The sequence below is a fragment of the Sceloporus occidentalis genome, unplaced genomic scaffold, assembly GCF_023333645.1.
Source record: "Sceloporus occidentalis isolate IW3139 unplaced genomic scaffold, rSceOcc1.0.p SCAF_37, whole genome shotgun sequence".
In the NCBI taxonomy this organism is placed as follows: domain Eukaryota; kingdom Metazoa; phylum Chordata; class Lepidosauria; order Squamata; family Phrynosomatidae; genus Sceloporus; species Sceloporus occidentalis.
The window spans coordinates 7235001-7257806 of NW_028317017.1; the positions used below are offsets into that span (position 1 = coordinate 7235001).

At 44.4% G+C, this 22806-nt stretch overlaps 1 protein-coding gene across 1 annotated transcript in view; it reads left to right on the plus strand.

The window, feature by feature from the left end:
- RFX7 (regulatory factor X7) overlaps positions 1–21738 on the plus strand; it is a 51038-nt gene extending 29300 nt beyond the window's left edge. Inside the window, exons 3-9 of the mRNA XM_089488329.1 lie at positions 10553–10635; positions 12067–12189; positions 13783–13899; positions 14740–14824; positions 15412–15619; positions 17696–17991; positions 18505–21738. Of these exons, the coding sequence (XP_089344455.1) occupies positions 10553–10635; positions 12067–12189; positions 13783–13899; positions 14740–14824; positions 15412–15619; positions 17696–17991; positions 18505–21738 (4146 nt within the window). The remainder of the gene's footprint in view (positions 1–10552; positions 10636–12066; positions 12190–13782; positions 13900–14739; positions 14825–15411; positions 15620–17695; positions 17992–18504) is intronic.
- Positions 21739–22806: the final 1068 nt, after the last annotated feature.

Genomic DNA, 22806 nt, shown 5'->3' on the forward strand with positions numbered 1-22806 from the left:
TATCCTCCATGTTATTTCGGATTATCTAGTTAGATGATAAATCTACGATTTCATAATACCTTAGTGCCTAGAAGTTGTAATGTGCTGAGCAGTCTAATTGATTGGAGGTTCAGTAGCGGAAATGTAATGGTTGATGACAAATACCAAGAGACTGAAATAGTTATAAAATCATATCTGTTTTTAGGAAAGCATGTAAACATTACCCATACATGTGTGTACTTTCTAGATACTAGCTTCACTGTGCAGTGTGTCTTGTTATTGTTCCAGCTCTGGAATATGGAAATATCACAGGGTTGCGGCAGCTGCACTTAAACATTTTACGTTTTACAATTTAAAAAATGTGATATGGGTACCTGGGAATTGTCTGGGTTTGATTTGGTGTCCCCAAACAAAGGCCCTGCATCATTGGGTCTCCAGGTCAGTTTCTTCTTTTTCTGGACAGGGAGTCCTGCCCTTTCCGAAAGCCACCCTGCTGGAAGAGAGAGAGGTCCTGGGAAGTTCCCAGCTACAGTCATAAGGGGGCTAAATCTTTTTCAATATATCATCTCATCTGTTGATAACTGAGAAACTGTGGCGCTTAACAAGTCACTTTATTCAGAGCTCCAGCGCTATTGTGATTTCTTTGTGAGTTGGGGAGCTCATAACTAGGGACAAGGTTTGATAACAGAGAAGGAAGGAGACACTAGGGATTTTAGATGCCTACAGAATAGCACTGGTTGGTCACCAACCTCCTCCATAGACAATTAGGAGAAAGCATAGGGTTTGACGGGGATCCTGCCGCAGATTGTTGCAGTTACCGTGAACAACCAGCTTTAAATGCTTTTAGGGCTATGAAAATGCAGTATGTATTACATGACCTATGGCATAAGGCATCTAATGAAAAGGTGAGGTGTAAATTCAGAGCTTTGTTTTCTGGCAGTATCCCTTTAACTCCTTGATGACAATTGCCGGTCCGGCACGTCATTAAACGGGTGCAGAAAGCGATCTAATTTCGCTTTCTGCACCGAAACGGCGTTGCTGTAATGCCTCGACCTCAAGGCATTCAGCAACGCCATTATCGGCACAAAGGGACTATCTCTGGCCCCTCCCCGGGGCGTCAACATCCGCCATACTTTGTATGGCGGCGGACGCCCGTTTTAAAAGCGTTTAGGAGGCGATCAACGATCGCCTCCTAAACTTAAATGGTGTCGCTGGAATGCCTCGATCAGGAGGCATCCAGCGACACCAAACACTTACCTGGGGATGGACTGTGACCGCTCCTGAGAGCGGTCACAGCCGCAGCTGCCGGTGATCTTCGCCATCAGCAAGATGGCGGCGGTCTGGGAAAATTCAATAAAGAAAGTCTAAAAAGTTCGCTAGACAGTCTCCAGACCCTCTAGAGAACTCTGGCTCCACTTGCAGGTTGAATATAGGTGCTGCATTCAACCATGCAAGTCAATGGAGCTCAGCTTTCTAATCACAGTGTGATTAGAAAAAATAAATTAAAAATAAAATAAAATTAATAATAATTAGAAAAAAAATAGTAAAAAACCAGTAAAATGTAAAAATAATTTTCCACTGATGTAACTATCAGGGGAACCTTCAAGTTGAAAAAAAATGTTAAAAAAATTAAAAAAAAAAAAGGCAAAAAATAAATATATATATATAAAAAATATATTTTTGTGAGCAAGTCCTAAAATTAGCATATTAGCTTAAAACAATTCTCGCATGGAAAGAGTTAAAATACTGGCATATTAAATGCCCATGGGGTGTCTACTTTTAAAAAATTTATGATTTGATGGGGTAAATTGAATTGGCCGGGTTCAACAAGGTCCCAATTAACACGGGGGGAAGGATGGCCACACATCTAATTTCCAATTAGAAAAATGCACACGTACCAAATGTGGCCTTTTAGTTCACGCCCAAAAATGACAAACCCATGCATGTGGGGTATCACTGTACTCAGGAGATGTTGCTGAACACATATTGGGGTGTCGTGTGACAGCGGCATATACCAGGAGCTGTAAATTCATACATAAAGTAGGTGTGTGTGGGAAAAATACACACACAAAAATACTACTGCAAACTTTGAAAAAATGCTGGTGGTAAAATGTGTGCATGCAAAGAGTTAAAATACCAACATTTAAAATACCCTGGGGTGTCTAGTTTTCAAAAATATATGGTTTTGTTGGGCACACTGAAATGGCCCGGCTCAAAGATGTACCAAATAGGGCATGGGCAGTGGATCCCCAAATGCCAAAGTTCAACATTGAAAAATGTGCATGCCCCAAATGTGGCCCTTTTGCCCCCAAACAGCCAGGCAAAATCATTCATGTGAGGTATCGCTGTACTCAGGAGATGTTGCTAAACACATATTAAAGCATTTGGAATACCCTGGGCTGTCTAGTTTTCAAAAATATATGATTTGATGGGGTAAATTGCATTGGCCGGCTTCAAAGATACCCAAAATGGCACATGGAGGGAAGAATTACCAGATTTGGAAAAAATGGCTTTGAAATAGCAAAACGCTACCTGTACTTGCAGAAAAAAGCAAAAAAACATAAAAACATTGGGTATTTCTAAACTCAGGACAAATAGTAGAATCTATTTAGCAGGTTTTTTTATTACCTTTTATAGATGAGTAAAAGATTTTTCAACTAAAAGTTAGAAACAGTCATTTTTTTCAAAATTTTTCACCATATTTTATACTTTTTTTAATAGTAAATAATATGATACAATCAAAACAATGTCATCTAAAGAAAGCCCTTCTTGTCCTGAAAAAAACAATATCTAATGTGTGTGGGTTCAGTAAACGGGAAAGAAGAAAATTACAGCTAAACACGAGCAGCGCCGAAATGTTAAAACGGCCATTGTCACGAAGGGTACAAAAAGTAAAATCAGCCTTTGTCACGAAGGGGTTAAATACAACCTGAATTCTATTTTGGTTTCTAGGTTGTGTGTATGTAGTTATTTTGGGATTTTATTTTTGAATCAAAATTTTTATTGGTTTTCAAACATTTTATAACACAAAGTGAGAAGGGGAAACAGAAACCGAATGGGGAAGGGGAGGAAGACAAAAACAAACCAAAATGGACAGCGCATGACCTCAGGAGTACAGCACGAGACCCTGACGCAGCAGGGCGAAGCACAGTGACACAACCCAAACAGGAGAATCACGACAGGAATACGAGACCCCAACACCAGAAGCCCAAGGCCCCAGCTCAATTAAGGCAACAGAGATTGGGTGGAGGGATCCAGAAAGTACTGGGACCAGTAGAACCAGGTCTGCCTATGGCGCTCCCCCTGTCTATCAGAGCGGGCCACCAGCTCCTCCAAAGCGCGCACTCTCTCCACCCTTAGGATCCATTCCCTAAACGAGGGCGGGGTGACAGAGGCCCAATGCAAGGGAATCAAGGCTTTAGCCTCATCCAGCAAATGGCGAAGCACAGACCTCTTATACACCTTAACAGGCGTGGTGGTATGATGGAGCAGATAACTGGCAGGCTGAAAAGGAGGTGGAGAGTCAGTGAAATTCGGGAGGACTGCCTGGATAGCTTCCCAGTAAGGAACAATAAGGGGGCACTCCCACCATATATGAAGAATCGACCCCACCGACAGTCCACACCTCCAACACAACTCCGAATGGTCAGGGAACATGCTATGCAGGCGAGAGGGGGTACGGTACCAGCGCGTAAGCAACTTGTAAGAAAGCTCCTGAGACCTGGTGCTAAGAGAGCAACCATGTGTTAAAGAGAAAATCTTCCCCCACTGTACCGCTGTGAAGGACACCCCAAGATCCGATTCCCACTTCCCCACATAGGCCGGCAAAACCCCATCCCCCACCCTCAAGAGCAACTGATACAGCAGGGAAATCCCATGAGGAGGAAGAGCATCTTTCAAATGGAACGATTCAAAAGGCGTGGGGTCTCTAACAAGGTTGTGTTTCTGAGGAATAGACCCAACATAAGCCCTGAGTTGCAAATATTGCAGAGTCTGCAGCGCAGTCGGGTCAACACCCCCAACAATGGTCGACAGGGAGCGGAGTCGCGTCCCTTGCATATAGGACCCCAACGTCGGTGCATCTCCCGGAGCCGATAGCAGAAAAGAACCCCCCGACATACCCGGGGGAAAGTCAGGGTTAAACCGCAGCGGCGTCTGCGGCGAGGGATAGGTGAGTAGCCCGGAACTACGGGACACAGAATGCAAAACCGCCAACGTAGCCAAAAGAAAGGGGTGACCCCCCGCCTGCCTCCGAGCCACAGCCGGCTCAAGCCACAGAAGCACCTGTAGCGGCACAGAGGCGGAGGCTGCTTCCAGAGCCACCCACAGCTTATGGGCAGGGCGGTAGGTCCACTCCAGGGTACGCAACAGGTGGCAAGCAAAATAGTAGCTGCGAATGCAGGGAAGGCCCAAGCCCCCCGCCTCTTTAGGTTTCTGCAACAAGGCCAGAGCCAGCCTCGGAGCCCGTCCCGCCCAGATAAAGGAGAGGAACAGCGCCCTCAAGGAGGAAAAGAAGGCACGCGGCAAAACTATCGGTAAGGCTTGGAGCAAATACAGCACCCTGGGGAGGATGTTCATTTTAAGAGTATTCACCCTGCCCACCCAGGAGACAAACAGGGAACCCCAAGACCGGAGATCTTTCCGGATCGCCTCAAGAAGAGGGGGAAAATTAAATTCATATAAGAGGGATACATCATCCGCCAACCAGACCCCCAAATGCCGCAGTTTACGCACACACCACCGGAATGGGAAGGAAGAAGCCAGAGCCTCCACTTCAGCCACAGGAAGGGAAATGTTCAAAATTTCAGATTTGGACAAGTTGATTTTCAAGTTAGAAAGACAGCCGTATCTCTTGAACTCATCCATCAGCACAGGTAAGGACACACGTGGGTTCACAAGGGAGAACAACATATCATCCGCAAAAGCCACCGTTTTATGGTGCACGCCCCCTCCCACCACACCGGTAACGTCCGGATTAACCCGAACAGCCTCCAGAAGGGGCTCCAGAGAAAGGACAAAAAGCATAGGGGACAACGGGCAACCCTGCCTAGTACCGTTAGAGATAGAGAACCGGTCCGAGAGGGCCCCATTAATACGCAACCTAGCTGACGGGCAAGTATAGAGAGCGGACACCCAGCGCAGCATATGCGGGCCAAGGCCCACCGCCCCGAGGACCTCAAGCATGAAGGTCCAATCAAGCCGATCAAAGGCCTTCTCGGCATCCGTAGATAGCAAGACAGCCTTGGCGCCCGACCGCTTAATTAAATGGATCAAGTTGACCGCCCTCAGGGTCCCGTCCCTACACTCCCGACCAGGCACAAACCCCGACTGGTCTGGATGTATCAACCCAGGGAGAAAGCGCCCAACACGCATAGCGAGAACCTTGGAAAACAGCTTTAGGTCCACATTGAGAAGGGAAATAGGCCTATAATTCCCACAAAGCTCCGGATCCCGACCTTCCTTCGGAATCACAGAGATCGTAGCGGCCAAAGTGTGGGGGTGGAAGCCCGCACCATCAAGAATGGAGTTAAACACAGCTACCAACTGGGGGCTAAGGACAGAAAAGAAAACCTTGTAGTAACTTAAAGACAAACCATCCGGGCCCGGGCATTTCCCCGGTTTAGAGGACTTGAGCGCATAAGCCAATTCCTCACTGGAGATCGGAGCCTCCAGCAGCTCAGAGTCGGTCGGGGACAAACGGCGCGGCAAAAAACGCGACAAATACTGGCGAATAGCCAGTCTGTGGCCCTCAAGCGCCTCAGGGGCATCATGCGTGGGGGAATGATTATACAGGGCGGAATAGAAAGTAACAAATTCCTCAGCTATAGCCGATGGGAGATAACGCATGCGACCACCCGGGGAACGAATTCTGGGGATGTAGGACAGCTGCCTCTTCCGACGCAAAGCGCGAGCCAAGTACTTCCCAGGCTTATCCCCATGCTCATAAAAGATGGCCTTAAGCCTATCATAATGCCTCTGAGATTGACCATGAAGTATATCGGCGAGGTCCGCCCGAAGCACAAGCAAACGGTTAAAGTCACTGTCACGCAAAGTATCCTTATGAATTGCCTCCAAAGCTGCTATCTGCACAGAAAGATCACTAAGCTTCTGAGCAGAGGCCCTCTTCTTCGCAGCCCCCATCTGGATAAACCGGCCACGAGCCACGCACTTATGAGCCTCCCAAACCGTAGGAAGGGGCACATCAGGGGTAACGTTGGTCAGAAAATAGTCGCGAAGAGCCGCAGTCATCGAGTCCCGCACCTCCACATCAGACAGCAAGGACTCATTCAACCGCCACGAAGTCTGAGTGGGACGAGTCAACGGGGATGCAAGCGTCAACTTCAGAGGGGCATGGTCCGACCAGGTAATGGAACCATAGCTGGCCTCCTTCAAAAGGGACAAATGGTAGTGCGGGAGGAAAAGACAGTCAATGCGGGAGTATCGTGTATGCGGGACAGAGTAAAAGCTAAAGTCTTTGGCAGTCGGGTGGAGGGCCCTCCAACAGTCAACCAACTGGTCAGCAGTAAGTAAAGCATGAATCCTCCGCAAAACCCCAGATGGGGTCTGGGACGTCCCCGTAGAAGAGTCCAGTTTGGGGTGGAGAGCCACATTGAGGTCGCCCCCAAAAAGCAATAAACCGTCCTGAAAGGAACGGAGTATCCGCAACGTCTTAGAGAGCCACGCATGTTGTTTCACATTAGGGACGTAAACATTAGCGAAGGTATAGGCCTTCCCGGCCACTCGGCCCTTGACAAAAATAAATCTACCGTCCGGATCAACAAGGTGCACAACATCAGTAAGCGGAAAGTGTCTTGAAAACAAGATCGCCACCCCCTTCGACTTAGACTGGGTGTTATTGCTAAGGAAAGCCACAGGATAATCCCGGGACATCAAACTAGGGTGGGACGTGCCCCGAAAATGAGTCTCCTGCACAAAGGCCACCGAGACACGGTGACGCTTCAGATCACGAAATAGAGCCGACCGTTTCTCTGGCACATTAAGGCCCTTAACATTGATTGACAATATCGTGAGATCAGCAGGCCGATAAGCCATGACGGTGTCCACAAAAGACAAGGGGGGAGGAGAGAAACACTAGGAATGGGAGACGAGGAAAAGGGAAAGGAAGCAGGTACAAACCGACCCACAAACGCACAGACAAACAAACAAGAAAAAGGGAGAAGAGAGGAGAACAAAACCCTCCCTACCAAAAAAGTACCAAGGGCGTCAGCTGGAAAAGAAACACAGTAGGACCAAAAATAAAAGGACCACAGTGTACTACCAGCACGGCACGACGCCTACGGTCAGAGGCGGAGTAACGGCCGAAAAAGAAGCCGGACAAAACCAAACAAAACAAAAAAAAAACCGCAAAAGGAACAACAAACATGAGACCACCCATCGGTCCCCGGCCTGAAAGGTAGCGTGTCGTAGCAACAGCCCCCCAAGGGGAAACGAGCGAGAGCAAGTGGAACCCCAGGCAGAAAGAGGGAGATAGCGCGGCACGCCACCCCCCACAGAGACACCAAAGCAGAGGGCAAATGGCCTCGCCGACAGCACAGCGCAAAGAAAATAAAAACGAAAACTATAAACCCCCCGAACCCTCCCCAAAAGTGCCGAACCCCCTACCAACAGAGGACCACCCCCCCGTTGAAAAAAAAGTGTTGCTCGTAAGGAGAAAAAAGCGAGCAGTCACCACTATCAGCACTCCCCCATAGACAGCAGATCAGAGGGCAAGCGGCAGCATCACTACAGTAGCGCAACAAAAAGGAAAAAAGAAAACATAAACCCCTCCCCGACCCCACCCCCACCCAAAAGAGCCGAACCCCCCAACCAGGACGGGAGCACGCCGAAATGCACACAGAAGTGTCGCCCAAAGATAAAAAAGGAAGTGAGCAAGCGCAGAGCGCTGCACTCCCACAGAGATGGCATAACAGAGGTCAGAGGCAGAACCAAACTATCAGCGCAAAAGAAAAAAAGAAAAGAAAAAAAAAAAAGGAAAAAAAAAAAAAAAATACCTAACCCCCCCCGACCCAACCCCCACCCAAAAGAGCCGATTCCCTTCCCCTACCCTTACTAACCACACCTAGAGCCAGCACATGGACACCCGAGGCAGAAGCCCCGGGCCCAGATCAGCAACAGATATAGGAGCGTGCCGGCAGCGAATGTAACGTACACAATAAAAGTACACATTCACAACCCCCCCCCCAACGTACACAAAAAGGAAAAGAAAACAAACATAGTCCCCAAAAAGTAAATAAACGTGCGCGGCGACACGGTAATAGGCTCCACACAAGGACAAAAGTGCCCAGGATCGGGATCAGGAGAGCGTCCACAAGTGCGGCATGAGGGCCCAAGAAGACCCAGCCAAAGTCACCAAACAGGTCCCGAGAAGGTAAGTCAGAAGCCCAAGACCAACACGGACGCCTGACCGCGGGCAAAACAGCAGGGACGCAGCACCTGAAGTTATTCCTCCGGGTCCGTCGCCTCCGGAAGCTGCATAGACAGCCTGCCGCGACGGGCTACACGGCCCGGCGACCGCTCCCGCCGACGGGAAGTCCCTCCAAAACTAGCTGCACGATCCGCCGGAATGGCGGGCAAGTCCCAATCCGGAATCCGAAGAGCAGGCAGGCGGAGATCCCGGAGGAAAGCAGGCAACTCCTGATGAAAGCGGAGCGAGAAAATAGAACCTCCTGAGCGCACGTTAAGGCTAAAGGGGTAGCCCCAATAATACTGAACGCCACGGCTCCGGAGTTCGGCTGTAAGGGGTCGCAGCACTCTGCGATTCTGCAGGGTGATGTCGGACAGGTCCTGGAAGAGGGTAACCCCGGCCCCCTCGAAAGCCCAGGATCCCACCTCTCTCGCACGCCTCATAAGCTGCTCCTTCAGCCGGTAGTCGGTCACGCAGCAGATAACATCCCTCGGGGGCGCCGACGGGGGACCCCTAGGCCTCAAAGCCCTATGAGCCCGATCCAGAGAGAGCACAGTCTCAGGAGGCCTCCCCAAGAGGCTGTTGAACAGGCGGACCACAACACCCCTAACATCCTCAGGGGTGTCAGAAGTGACCTCCGGAAGGCCTCGGATCCTTATGTTGTGCCGTCGGCCCCTGTTATCGAGGTCCTCCAAACGCCTCCTGTAATCGGCCAAATAATAAGCATGATGAGCTGAGGATAGCTCCAGGGCCGAGGTCCTCTGGGCCTGCTGAGCCGCTTCAGTCTCCCGGAGCGTGAGGCGACGGTCCACACCGTCCAGATCTGCCCGAAGGCCCGCCACCGCGTCGGTCACGGTCTGTTTAAGCTCCGAAAGCAGCGTGCTAAAGTCCTCCCTCCACGGAGCAGAGGAGAAAAGCTGGCGAACATCCGCGGAACAGGTAGGTACACCGGCCTCTCCGGACACTGCATCTTCGCGCCTGTCCCCGGAATCGCGGGAGCTCGAGGGCGACGCTGCCTCGTGGTCTTCAGGCGCCTGCGAGGCCAGCGCCGCTGGGGTACGAAAGTACTCCCTAAGGGTTGCCACCGACGACCCGGCACCCTCCCCAGGCACCGACGGGGCGGAGGACTGCCGTCTATTACGAACCATGGTTGCGATTGATAGCTAAGAAAAGCTAATATTACCGGGGGACCGACGGAGCTCAGGTCTCAAGCAGCCATCTTCTCCAACGGTCGGCCACGCCTCCTATTTTGGGATTTTAACGTGCATATGAGTAGTTTCTGTTTGTGTCATGCTTACTGAAGTGTTTTGTAGGCCAAGGATGATCACAAATTAACATTTTTAGTACCTGCATATTTTAAAGTTTAAAAAAAATGGAGTAAGGGACTATGGAGTCTATATTAATCGGTTTGCTGAATATGGCCATTGGAAAAGTAAGCAAATCTGCAGAATAGAATGAAATGACCCATTCATCAGACATGGATAGCTGCGTGCAAGCATTCACCAAATACCTGAACAGCCGGCAGTTTAATAAACCTGTTGCCAAGAATTTTGAGATGGTGAATATAGCCTTGGTGTTTTTATTTAAGGGCTGCAAAATCCCCCCTTCGACATCTTTAGCATTAAGCCTTCTCTCATTCCAACTCCTCGGATAATGCTCTCCCAGCAGTAAATGGTTTTAATAACTGACCCGCAATGTTATGTCACAAGCTTTTTATTGCCGTGTCTTATGGAGATCCGCAATGTGCTTATAAAGAGTTTTTAGGGGTTTTTTTTGTGGGGTCTTTGAGGACATACATTCATTAATGCGTTATTTGCCTTTATACAGAGGACTTTAGTTAAGTAATGCCTCAATGCCTCAATGTCTTTTTGTGCGTGCAGCCATCATTAACTTTATGTGTGCTATAAATGCTGGGTTTTTATGTGCTGATCTGTTTTACTGTAACCTTAGGCTGGCCTGCGGAATTACAAAGAGCTTGTCTTTGCACATTTTTCGATCTTCTGTGTGTCTGCTGTACCATTTACTCTCTGTCAGATGGTTCATGCTGCTTTCTCTTCCTTGCTAAAATGCTGTACTATGAACCTCTAACCTACAATAATTACCGTGGTGCGCTGTCTCATAGACATTGCTTATATCTTTATTTTTTAGCAAGAAGTTGAGAAGTTTACAGACATTGAGAAACTCTACCTCTACCTCCAACTGCCTTCTGGTCCTAGCAATGTGGAGAAAAGGTGCATATTTCCTTTTTGTTTACTAGTTCCTTTGGTGTTCATGTCCGAGTCCATTCCGCCCCATCACTTAGCTGAGGTGTCAGAGGAGAGTTTGAATTAGCATTGAACATGGGGCTTGCAATGGTCTTCACAGTTACCCCTTTATATACGTACGAGGCTGGGCAAGTATGTTATAATCTAGGGTTCGGCACTGAAACACTAGAAGCCTTAAAATGTAACCAGATTCGGATGGTTAGCTACATGCTGCCAGTGCAAAGGTAAATGTGTATATATACACACATAAAAAAACTAACTATAATAAAGTACGTGTTTGGTTTAACTTTACTTTTAGATAAGCCACACTATTTTTTCTTTCTAGCCAGTATGGCCCACCGTAATTCATAATGAAGTCAGTGAGCTGAAAGGTTACTGACTGGTCTATTAGTAATTCCCACACCTACACTAAAACATGGTCCACCATGCTGTCTGCAGTAATGCCTTTTGCTGGAGATGATGGATAAAATGTGATGCTTTGCCTGGAGCAAACCACATCTTCCACAACTTGAAAGATGTGGTCTTGTAAAGAATATTTTCCTTTTTGAGAAACAATTGTTCCTGATGTTAAAGTCAGAATGTCCATTGTTGTAATAATGGAAGCTTCTGCCTTGCCAATACATTTTTGACATATGAAGATAGAAACTGCCTTCTCCAAGAACTCACACCGACTTGATGTGCCTGCGTTTCAACCTCAAAGTTCTCACTTCATTTGCAAACATATGGCAAATTGTTTAAGTTCCTGTATTTGAATATAATGTGGTTTTTGTGTGTTGAATGAACCCGAAGCAGCAGGGTGTGTTACAATAATAAGTTGGTCTCCAGTCTTCTTGGCTCAGGTGTTTTGTGTTGTGCCAGAAACTGCTTTAGTTTCCCGAACCTTGGTTATTAAACAAGAGGAAGCAGTTTTCAGATCGCTTGTAGGATCACATAAAGGAAGCCGCTAAAACATTGTTTGCCACTGAAAAAGATAAATGAAGTCTCCTAATACCATCCTTCACCTACATTAAAGAGCTGCAACCATAACATGTGGAGTCTATTGCAGGTGATCATAAACATGGCAGATAAATATACAAGTTATATTTCCCTTAACTCTGGAGTGGTGGGTAGTATCCTTACGTGTCAATCCACATAATGCTCTGACAAACAGGGGGCTGAGGTCATCCACATGCACACTCAGCCCAATCGGTAGCCACATTTGTATTATCTGTTATATTGGTATAATTTCATGTTTTTACACACAATTTTGCATCTAACATTTAATGTATCAATGTCATCAACCTAGCCGTCTGAATCTTTTTCACGTTGGGGATAGAAAAATTACACTTTGAAATATGTAAGATTCACCTGTCCTGCATGTTAATTGTTTTCTTCTAATTTCGCCTTTATTTCTTCCAGTGATCAGAGCTCTTTATCATCAAGCAGAGCTCAGCAAACACATGCATTCTCCTGGATTCGGAATACCTTAGAGGAGCATCCAGAGACTTCGCTGCCCAAACAGGAAGTCTACGATGAGTATAAGTAAGCTGCGTGGATCATAAAAACTCTGCTCGATGAAGTGTCCGTAAAATCAGTCAATTCTATTGACTCTATACTTACTATAATAAGTTAAAGAAACATTCAACGTATTTTTTTTCCTAAATTGTATATTCTTTCTTAAAATTTTACGTCCTCCCCCAAGTTGCCTTATTCTCTTTAAAGTGTTTCAATGTGGACCGCTTTGTAGAGCCACTTGGCCAAGGTTGTTTATCTGGAATGGTAGCCTGTTAAGCAGGCTAGGGTGCTGGTTGCACAAACTGGTCACCCCTAAATTCAGTCCCGATCTCAGCAGCTAGGGGTGGATGATTAAAATAGGAAGACGGTAAACAAGCAATGAAACAGTAATGCATCAGAAAAATGAAACTTTAGGCAGTGAAAAACCCGTAGAGATTAGTGCCGTTATTTTCTGCAGCACTGAACAAAGGCTAAACAAGTAGTGCATCACGTAACAATTTAGAATGAATGAAACAAAAGGTTGGGAGGGCCCAAAGGCCATTGCAATCTATTTGTAGGCAGGGGTATGCGAGTTTACTCTGGTAGTCATACCACAGGGGACAAGATCGTTTTCAGTAGGTTGGTCGTTTAAGCACGCTTAAGGTTTTAAGATGTAGGGATGCCAGAACATTTAAAATGCTTACTCATGCTTGCTTATATTTTAAGATACTCGTGGCTCTATACACTTCACTTTATTTAGAAATCTGGCACAAAGGCATGGTTAATCTAATTTAGGACCAAGGAGACAATGACTAATCCAAGGTCACACAGAAAGAAATTGAAGTGAGTCCTATTGCCTTGTAATGGAGGCAATACCCAAGCTCCATGGAGCTTGTACCACCATAGGCAGTGCGGTTCAGACTTTAATATTGTTTAACCTCCTTAAAATGCTAAGACTATGCAGCAAATGTTTACTATATGGTAGGTAGGACTGAAACTAAATTGTTTATGGATAGACAAACCATAGAAGCCTGCCCAATATGTCTCCTAAAAAGTATCCTTTATTCGAAGGACTGCAAAGTAAATGAGTACCAATATACCATGTACACCTCGCTTATAACGCATGTCCTGTTCTTAATAGTTGCGATCGCAGATTACTTATACCACACATTCCTAGCCAATGTATCAAGATTGGCCTGTTTTTAGAAGACGTTAAATGATCTCAATGATCCTATAAGGGTTAACTGCACATCAGCATACTTTTACTGGTGGTTGGTCGGTGACGCTTCTGGGGTGATGTGTTTATAAATGCCACATATACTCCATTTGTCGGTGCTTGATAAACTCTCTGTGATGCCGTTGATTGACCTTCCACCCCGGAACGATTGTCGGGTTCATCCTTTTGATGCCGATCAAAACACCGATTTACTGAGGCATTTCCTTGTAACTGTTTGCCCAGGGATTCCGTGTAGCCCACGGCGTGTCGGCGTTTGCTTGCTGCAATTTACTTAAAATTTGCCTTCCTGCAACGTCTGAAGTGTGTGCGGCATTGTGTGGCTTTTTATGGGGTTTTTTTCAGTACATGTATGATGTTGTGCAGCAAAGAGAAATGATTTCACCTCGTGTGTTCTTGATTTCCAGGAGCTATTGTGACAATCTTGGCTATCATCCACTAAGTGCTGCTGACTTTGGGAAGATAATGAAAAACGTTTTTCCAAACATGAAGGCACGTCGGCTGGGTACAAGAGGCAAATCTAAATATCCTTTGCTTCAAGTGTGTCCAAGTCTATACAAGCTCCCTCGCAGAACATCTGTTCCTGTAGTTCATCTAGTAACTAGATTTAGAAAGGGAAAAATATAACCAGCAAATGTTGAGAAATATGCCAAGCGGCATACAGACAAACTCTCTAGAATAAAGGCTTAACCGTTTGCCAAAGCATTAGGAAATGAAATGGCTTGAACTGCACAGGTAGAATATATTAACAATGATTAAACCCTCTCTATTTTGTTGTCTTTGACTTGAAAATGTAGTTTTCTAGACACGTGGCAAGAATGTACTTGTTATTTTTGGGGTCTCCAGCCCTAGGGTTTTAGTTATAGGGTTATAGTTTGAAGTTGTGTCGAGTGTGATGACTTGGATCAGGAGCTGTCAGAATGCAAATGGTTGCCAGTGCTTGTAGGTAATAAGTGTGTTTGTTTTTTATTTGGACCCTAAACAGTGTCTTATCCTTGGCAGAAAACTTTTTTTTTAGAGCCTTGTCACTTATTTCTAATAATGGATATTATGTAAAGAGCAATTCTGTAAAGTTCTAAATCTAGAATGATCACCATATAAACCAATGGCATGTTCCTGCTGATTGCTCGATTTTATCACTTCTGCATCAGAATTTTTGTATACATAACCCCCAGTGTTTGAGGCTTTGGACCAGCTCTGTAACCTTTGTGCAATGATGTATCAGATGATGTAAAAGCATGGAGCTAGAAGAAAACATGGTTGAAGCATGTACATTTTCAGGAAGCCACACATCAAAGAACACTACCACACCTGCATTTCTACACGTTGTAGTATTTCTAGATTCTGCTCCTTAACTATATCACGTATTGCTATAGTGGACTGAGGAAGAAAGCTTTTGTTCATATGCCATCCCTACCCAACTTGGACTTCAACAAAACTGGAGATGGGGTAAATATTTCATTTTATGACCAGTATTACATTGCTTTTTTTTTTTTTTTTAAATCCTTTTTGCAAGACTGATCGACTCAAGGAAGCATGGTAGCCATGGCTAAAACTTTTATATCTTTATATCGATATCTATGGCTTGGTCATCTTTATTTTACAGAAGATGGGTCCAGCCTTGGGTCCTTGTAGGTTTTTTGCATAAGTTGTGTGTAAAATTGTATGCAACCTGCAGGGCTGCAGACTAGTACCTTAGAACTTAAGCGACATCTGAATTTTGTTTTGCTGAGTATATCCTCACAATCTGCTTCTATAGATCTACAAGGAGAAATTATTATATGTAATGTGTCCTGCATGAATCAAGCAGCCCGGGCCAAACACTAACAATGTCAATGCGATGTGTAACTTCCCCCTCGTAGGTATTTTCCGTGTCACGCCATCTACCTGTGATTGATATAATGTTTGTTGGTACTCCATGTGGGCTTTATTCTTGTTTAAAGCTATAATACGCGGTGTTCTTGTGGTTTGTACGTTTGCAAGCTGTTAACGCGCATATTCTTAGTTTGGTGACTAATTCTGTTTCTGTGTTTCAGCTGGACGGAATGGAGGTATCTGCGCAGTTACAAAGTGCTGATGAAGAGGTTGTGTCTGCTGCGTGTCGCCTGGTTTGCGAATGGGCCCACAAGGTCCTGAGTCAGCCATTTAATTCAGTCTTGGACTTGGCGCGTTTTCTTGTCAAAAGTCACTATACCGACACCAAGTCAATGGCAGCACTGACAGTAATGGCGGGTGATTCCACAGGTAATCTCATAATCATTTCTTAGAAGCTCGTTGTGGTTTGCATTGTGAACTCAGGGCTTATGTTTGTGAATCATGCTACTGGAAACAAATGAGTTTCTTTATATTTAAAGAGAAGCTTCCACGTTTTAGGCTAAAAACTGACTGGAACTAGAATAAGCTACGTTCATCTCTCCTTCTGAGAAACACAGGTAGGGGGAGGCTTATGGTCTCTGAACACTAAGCAGAGACAAAATAGAAATTCCCATCTCAATCTCACCATATGAACTATGAGTTATGAAGAGCCAACCAAGTGAACTTCTACAAGGAACACACAGTTGGCCCTTTAAAATGGGTAGTTAATGCAGTAAGATGAACAGTTTTATCATGCTTCATACACATATCGATCATTGTAGGTGTCTATCGCAATACATATTGAGATAGAGACAGTTAGACCCGAGCACAAATGCAGATATGCGCTCACATGACTGTGTGCATCTATATACAACAGAATTCACAAACTCACACTGACAACTTTACTCTCCGAAAACCCAACCCAATGTATTGCCTTGCAGCCTGAAAACGGGTTTCATTTGTCAAAATAACATTCATTAAGTATGTTAAGGTCATATCTACGGTTTATGAAGCTTTGATTATTTTGTCAAACGTACCCGTTAAGTAAGAGAAAACCTTTCATCTCAACTCCTAGTTTGAGTAATAGACCATGTGCAAGACTGTTACCATTGAATGGAGTTGTTTATAATAACCACAATAATTGTTTAACCATGCTTTAAGTAAAAAATGTAAGCGTTAAATCTGTGCTCTTTCCGTAAACGTGTGTCTTGAACTTTGCTGTGTGTTCTCTTGATGTGCTTTAGCCATAAGGCTATTAGCTTTTTATGTGTAGCAATTTGCATCATGCCATACAGAGGAATTTAATTAGCCTTTAGTTGGTGGTTTGCAACTCTCTTCATCCTAATGAAATTACCTTCTGAAGATGGTGGTTTGTACCACAAGGAAAGTGTCCACAACCCTACACGACTTCATGTACGGGCTCACAATGGGTTTAAGGATAACCCGTTGTCCTTAAGGGGTTAATGCTTTCTCTTTAGATGTTTTTTGTATGAAATAAATATGGCGTTCATTGAAAAGGTTTGTAGTACATCAGTGTTCCATGCATTTACTGCCCTCTACAGGTGAAAGTGGAGCATACATCAAAATCAATCTGAAATATTTACATGCGGGCGACATTGTAGTGAAGAAACTCCGATAGTAATAAATGAGTTGTGCAGGTTTGGGTCGCTTTATGGGTTTACACCTTGTTCCACAGGTCATTGCATTATAGCAGTGACTTAGCCCCTTGGGAAAGCACTTTTAGCCTTAAGAAAGTAATTTTGTCTTAATAAGCCCTGTAGGACAGACTATACTCTTGAAGGATGGTCTTTTCCTGCACAAATAGTAGAGGTTAATACAGTGAGGGGGTTTCAAAATATTTATGGTTATGGAATAAACATATCAGTAAAAAAGGCACTTCTTGCAATAGAAATGAGAGGAAATGATTTGTCTATATATTCCTGTTTGGTTCAAAAAAAATCAGGGCCCATATCAATGTGAATAGTTTTTAATCTACACGGTGATATTTCTTGCTGTCAGGTCCGGTGTATGGACATTAGATGTGTCAAGCCTTAGATTAAGATTTTTCAGATGTAACCTATAATAGAGTATAATAAGAATATAATGATGTGGACCTGACAGTGGTCTAAGCCAAATACCGTGTTTTTTTGTTTCACTTTGTGCTTTAGATTCTAGATGGAAAGCAGTTTTGTGGCCCTGCCATGAACACATCTTTGGCAGCATGACGCGCTCGTGCTTTTTTGTTTTCAATAGTGTGCAGGTATTTGATGTGAAGAAATGCTTCTTCAACTCTTTGGAAAATTAGTAATAATAATAATAATTATGTTTGAATACTTCAAAAATTATTTTAATCAGGAAACACCTCTTGATAAAATGATGGCATATATCAAACCTTAAAATGTAGACTTGTGACAAGTTCTTTTTATAGGCACTTTCAAATGGTCTCATTGTATGTTTCCTTTGTAGGGTTAAAAGGAATTACACAGACATCTGCTTTTGTACCCATGTCTGAAAGCAATTCTTTCCACCCCCAAATAAAGACGTTGGCATCCCCTGTAGATGCCAAGCAGCAGTTACAGAGAAAGATACAGAAGAAACAGCAAGAGCAGAAGCTCCAGTCACCTTTACCAGGGGAGATGCAAGTGAAGAAAGCAGATGGGACCGCCAACAACGGAATCACCAATATTTGTAACGGGAGTCCTGCAATCCTCTCTCCCCAGCCGATTGGTATTGTAGTGGCAGCTGTTCCCAGCCCAATTCCGGTAATTATAATTTATGTAAATTCTTCTTATTCCCTGCATTTCTATAAGAAGACCTTCAGTTGTCTTGTAAATGTAAGGGCAGTAGTTGAAACCCGTTTTTTTTTTTTTTTAAACCTAGTATGCGCTACTAGAAGTAAACAGGACAGAAAAATAATAGTAATAATAGTAATAAAAAAAAAAACAGGGCAATCTTTTTATGAGACTGAGATACAGACTGTATTATGTGGAACTGCTCTGTACTACGATGTTAGTACTACCGTCTTGATTCTAGTTTGGGAACCTTCTTCTTTTCTAGACATAAGGATTGAAAGTTGTTGAATATGCAACAATATGATGTAAAACCTCACAATTTACCAAATTAAGGAAGGTAAAATATAGCACCATGACCTAATGACCACTTCAATATTTGTGTAAAATGGATAGATGTTTAATTTTAACTCCCAATTAGCTACACCGAGATTAATGGTAGGGAGGTGTGTGAAAAATATTCATGTTTGCATTTTTGTTAAACAGGTGCAGAGGACCAGGCCACTGGTGACTTCACCAAGCCCAATTGGGTCATCCGAGGGGAAGGTTCTGCCACTGAATGTGCAGGTGGTAACTCAGCATATGCAGTCTGTAAAGCAGTCGCCAAAGACTCCACAAAATGTTCCAGCCAGTCCTGTTGGTGATCGGTCTGCTAGACATCGCTACCCTCAAATTTTGCCTAAGCCAGCAAGTTCTAATGCTTTGACGATCCGCTCGCCCACCACTGTGGTTTTCACCAGTAGTCCAATCAAGACTGTGGTCCCAACACCACACGTTAGCTCTCTGAATGTTGTGAAAATGACTACAATATCCCTTGCGCCCAGCAATGCTGGCAATCCGGTAAAACAAACCGCTTCTGTAAATAGCAGCACAGGGATGTCAGAGGATACCAGGACTCTTCCTCAGATCAAAAATGGCTCTGTTGTTTCATTACAGTCTCCTGTACCTAGGATAGACACACCTTCTGCATCTGTGGAAGTGAAAACAGAACCTGAGCTTCACGCTGAGGAGAATACAATGCAGTGCCAAGAAACCCACGAGGGTTCTAAAGGTAGGAAAGCTACGCCCATTATGTCTTTGACGCACAAAGTTAATCAGGACATTGAAAGTGTTAAACCTTCCCAAGATGCTGCCCATGAAATGCAAACACTCAAAACTCTTGATCCGAGAGCTGAAGGAACAAGGACCAAATGTAAAAGCCGTTCCATTGAAGGTACATCTTCAAGTGGCAGCAATCAAAGTACCCTAACTCTGTGTGTTACACCCCAGAATCTTTTTAACAATAGTTCTAGTCCTAATCCAAATGGTGATCAAGCTGGAAAAGACATCAGATTGTGTACTAAGAGCCCTAGAAAACGATTGCCAAGTACATTGCAGGACACACAAATACCACCTGCGAAAAAGTCACTCACGGGCACGTTGTCTTCAGAATGTTCAAAGCCAGGAGGTCTAAGTGTTAAGAAAACTCCTAAGGGGCTGTCGGCAAAGTGTGACAGTTCTATCACTGTTGGTTTAGTGCCCAGCAAAGTGACTGAAAGTGGAAATGCTACATTGATAGAAAATTATACCTTGAGCGGTGGTGTTGAGAAGACCACTGAACCTACCCGGGATCTTATGAGCTCATCTCAGGATGTAAAAGTAAAACTAGAAGGTACTGTGTTTAAGTTTGTGAGTGATTCAAAGGCAGACAATCCCTTTAATGAAAATACCTGGCAACAAATTGCTGAAAGTTCAGACTTCATGTCTGCTAATTGTGAGCAGTCTCAAACTATTGGTGTAATAGAAATTCCAGGAAGTTCTGGTGCTGATAACGTGCAAAAGTCTGTATGGGAACCAGTGGACTTTGAAGGCATCCAGCAGGACACATACAGCCAGCAACTTGATGATTCGACCTTGAATCAGTTACAAGCACATTCTTCAAACCAATTACCTCAGCGTTCTGATCTGACAGACCCTCCGAGTGACAGCTTCTTCTCTTTTGATGATGACCTCACACAGGACAGCATTGTTGAGGAATTGGTGCTCATGGAGGAACAAATGGCAATGAATAATTCTCAGAACTATGGTAGTTTAGGAATGGTGCTTCAAAATCAAGCAGCGGCAGCCCATGGTACACCTGTGCCCACACACTCAAGCAACGCACACTTTTACCATTCACTACACAGCAGTGGAACTCCAGTTCACACACCCACTCCAACACCAACACCCACTCCTACTTTAACTCCAACTCCAACATCAGAAATGATTTCTGGCTCTCAGAGCTTATCCAGAGAGAGCCCGTGCTCCAGATTAGCTCAGACTACACCTGTGGATAGCGCCTTAGGAAGTAGCCGACATACACCGGTTGGAACACCACATTCTAATTGCAGCAGCAGCGTTCCTCCAAGCCCGGTGGAATGCAGGAATCCATTTGCATTTACACCTATAAGCTCCAGCATCTCCTATCACGATGCCAGCATTGTCTCAAGTAGCCCGGTGAAACCGATGCAGAGGCCCATGGCTACTCACCCCGACAAAACTAAGTTAGAGTGGATGAATAACGGCTATAGTGCTGTTGGAAATTCGTCAGTTTCTAGTCACAGTATTCTTCCAAGCTATAAGGAGTTGGTAGAGGATAGTTTCAGAAAGCCACATGCATTTGCAGTGCCTGGTCAGTCATATCAGTCTCAGTCGAGACATCATGACAATCACTTTGGTAGACTGACCCCTGTGTCTCCTGTACAGCATCAACTAGCCTCTATAGCTAATACCAACAAACAAGAAGGTTTCGCAGTCCCTGCCCCCTTAGACAACAAATCAACAAATAGCTCCGGGAACAGTAATTTCAGGTGCCGTAGTGTGAGCCCAGCAGTTCATCGCCAACGAAATTTAAGCGGGAACACAAATTGCCCCGTTTCCAGTGCACCGCGTTCTAATGTGACCGCTTTTGGAACTGTAGTAACCCCAGAAGTCCAGAGCATACTAACCAGTGTCCAGTCAGATACTAGTGCCAATAGCATTGCTCAAAGGAGTCAGTCAGTCCCGCTAACAGTGATGATGCAGACTGCGTTCCCGTCTCTTCAAAAACAAAATAGTGCTCAGAGCATCACACACGTTCTGTTAAATAAACTGGACTCTGATAGAGACGATGCCGTCAGAGGACTGGGAATAAACAATATGCCTTCAAATTATACAGCAAGAATGAATCTCACTCAGATCTTGGAAACATCACCCATGTTTTCTGGTGCCAATCAACAAAATATGATGGATTCCAGCACTTCAGCTTATGAATTCCAAACGCCAGCTTACCTCACAAAAAACAGCAGTACTGATCAGATCAGTTTTACTTCTGGAGACAACCAAGCACAATCTGAAATTCGAGAGCAACAGCTTGATTTCAACAGCACCGTGAAAGACCTGCTAGATGGAGAAGGTCTCCAAACCAACCAGCAACTTGTAGTTCAAGTGGCTTCAGATTTGAACAATGCCTCTGATTTCTCCAGCGACATTCGGTTGTCTTCAGAACTCTCAGGCAGCATCAATGATCTGAACACTTTAGATCCAAATCTGTTGTTTGATCCTGGTCGCCAGCACGGGCAGGATGATGATGCTACACTGGAAGAACTAAACAATGACCCTTTGTTTCAGCAGATTTGTAACGAATCCATTAACTCCATGACCTCATCTGGATTCGAGTGGATGGAAAGCAAAGATCATCCTACTGTGGAAATGTTGGGTTAATCTTGTAATATAATGTAGCACACTGTATCAAAATAGGCAGACGTTGTATTTGTCTTAATGGAAGTGCCTCCCGCAGCAGAAACATTTCTAATTATGAGATTTTCAAAAAGTTTGCTGCACAAGTTATCTGTCTGTCGCCTGTTCTCGACATGCTAATCATTTATCTGCAGTCCTTGGGCAGTTAATGAGCCAGTATTAAGTCCATTTTATATTTTTTGCCCATATGTTAGGATTTTACTTCAGCTAACAGTCGTCGATAGCCAGTTACACAAATGTGTTTGTTTTGTTATCATTTTTATTTTTTTTTAAACAAAATAACTACATCTAGCACATGCTATTGCAAAAAATACCCCGTGTAGGAACTGCTAATGGCATAAACAATGAACAACTATCCGCATGGTCTGTTGATTATGGTGACTCAACCATATGAATGCCATAAAATTTGTGGCGTATGTTCAATTTCTGCTAAAAATTGGCTGTTCTTGTTAAGGAACAGCACCTAAATCGAAACAAAAAAAGTGCACTAATTTTTCATTTCTTTTGTTTTTTAATTCTTGTGACCTCACATGGCATTTTTGGGGTTTTTTTTTTTTTTTTTACATGTATTCCCCCCCCCCCCATGAGCAAAAACATGAGCCCAATTCTACAACGGTGTACGGATGGATTGTGTTTGGGAAGCTTGATTACGTTTCTGTGGACGTATCCTGTTGATGTGGGGAGAGGATGCTTTTCGGGATCCTGTCCTTTTTCATTGGATCGGCAACTGATGTTAAGCACTGAGGTTTCTAATATGTGTATATATTAGAAAATGTGTCTTTGTTGCATGTTTTTAATTTTCAGAGAGAGCTAGCAATGGGACTTTCAAATGATCTTTGCGATTGTTACTCTGTTTTACCTACAATGCTTGCATGCAGAGTGGCGAACACCCTCCTTTTATAATTGGGGTTTAAGGAAGTTCTTCCGGGACGCGGATGTAGCAAATAGGAAGACTTCTTTCCTGTGAAGTTAACGCATCAGTCACTTTCTTATCTAACGTGTGCAGAGGCCAAGGTGACTGCTGGTTGCTAA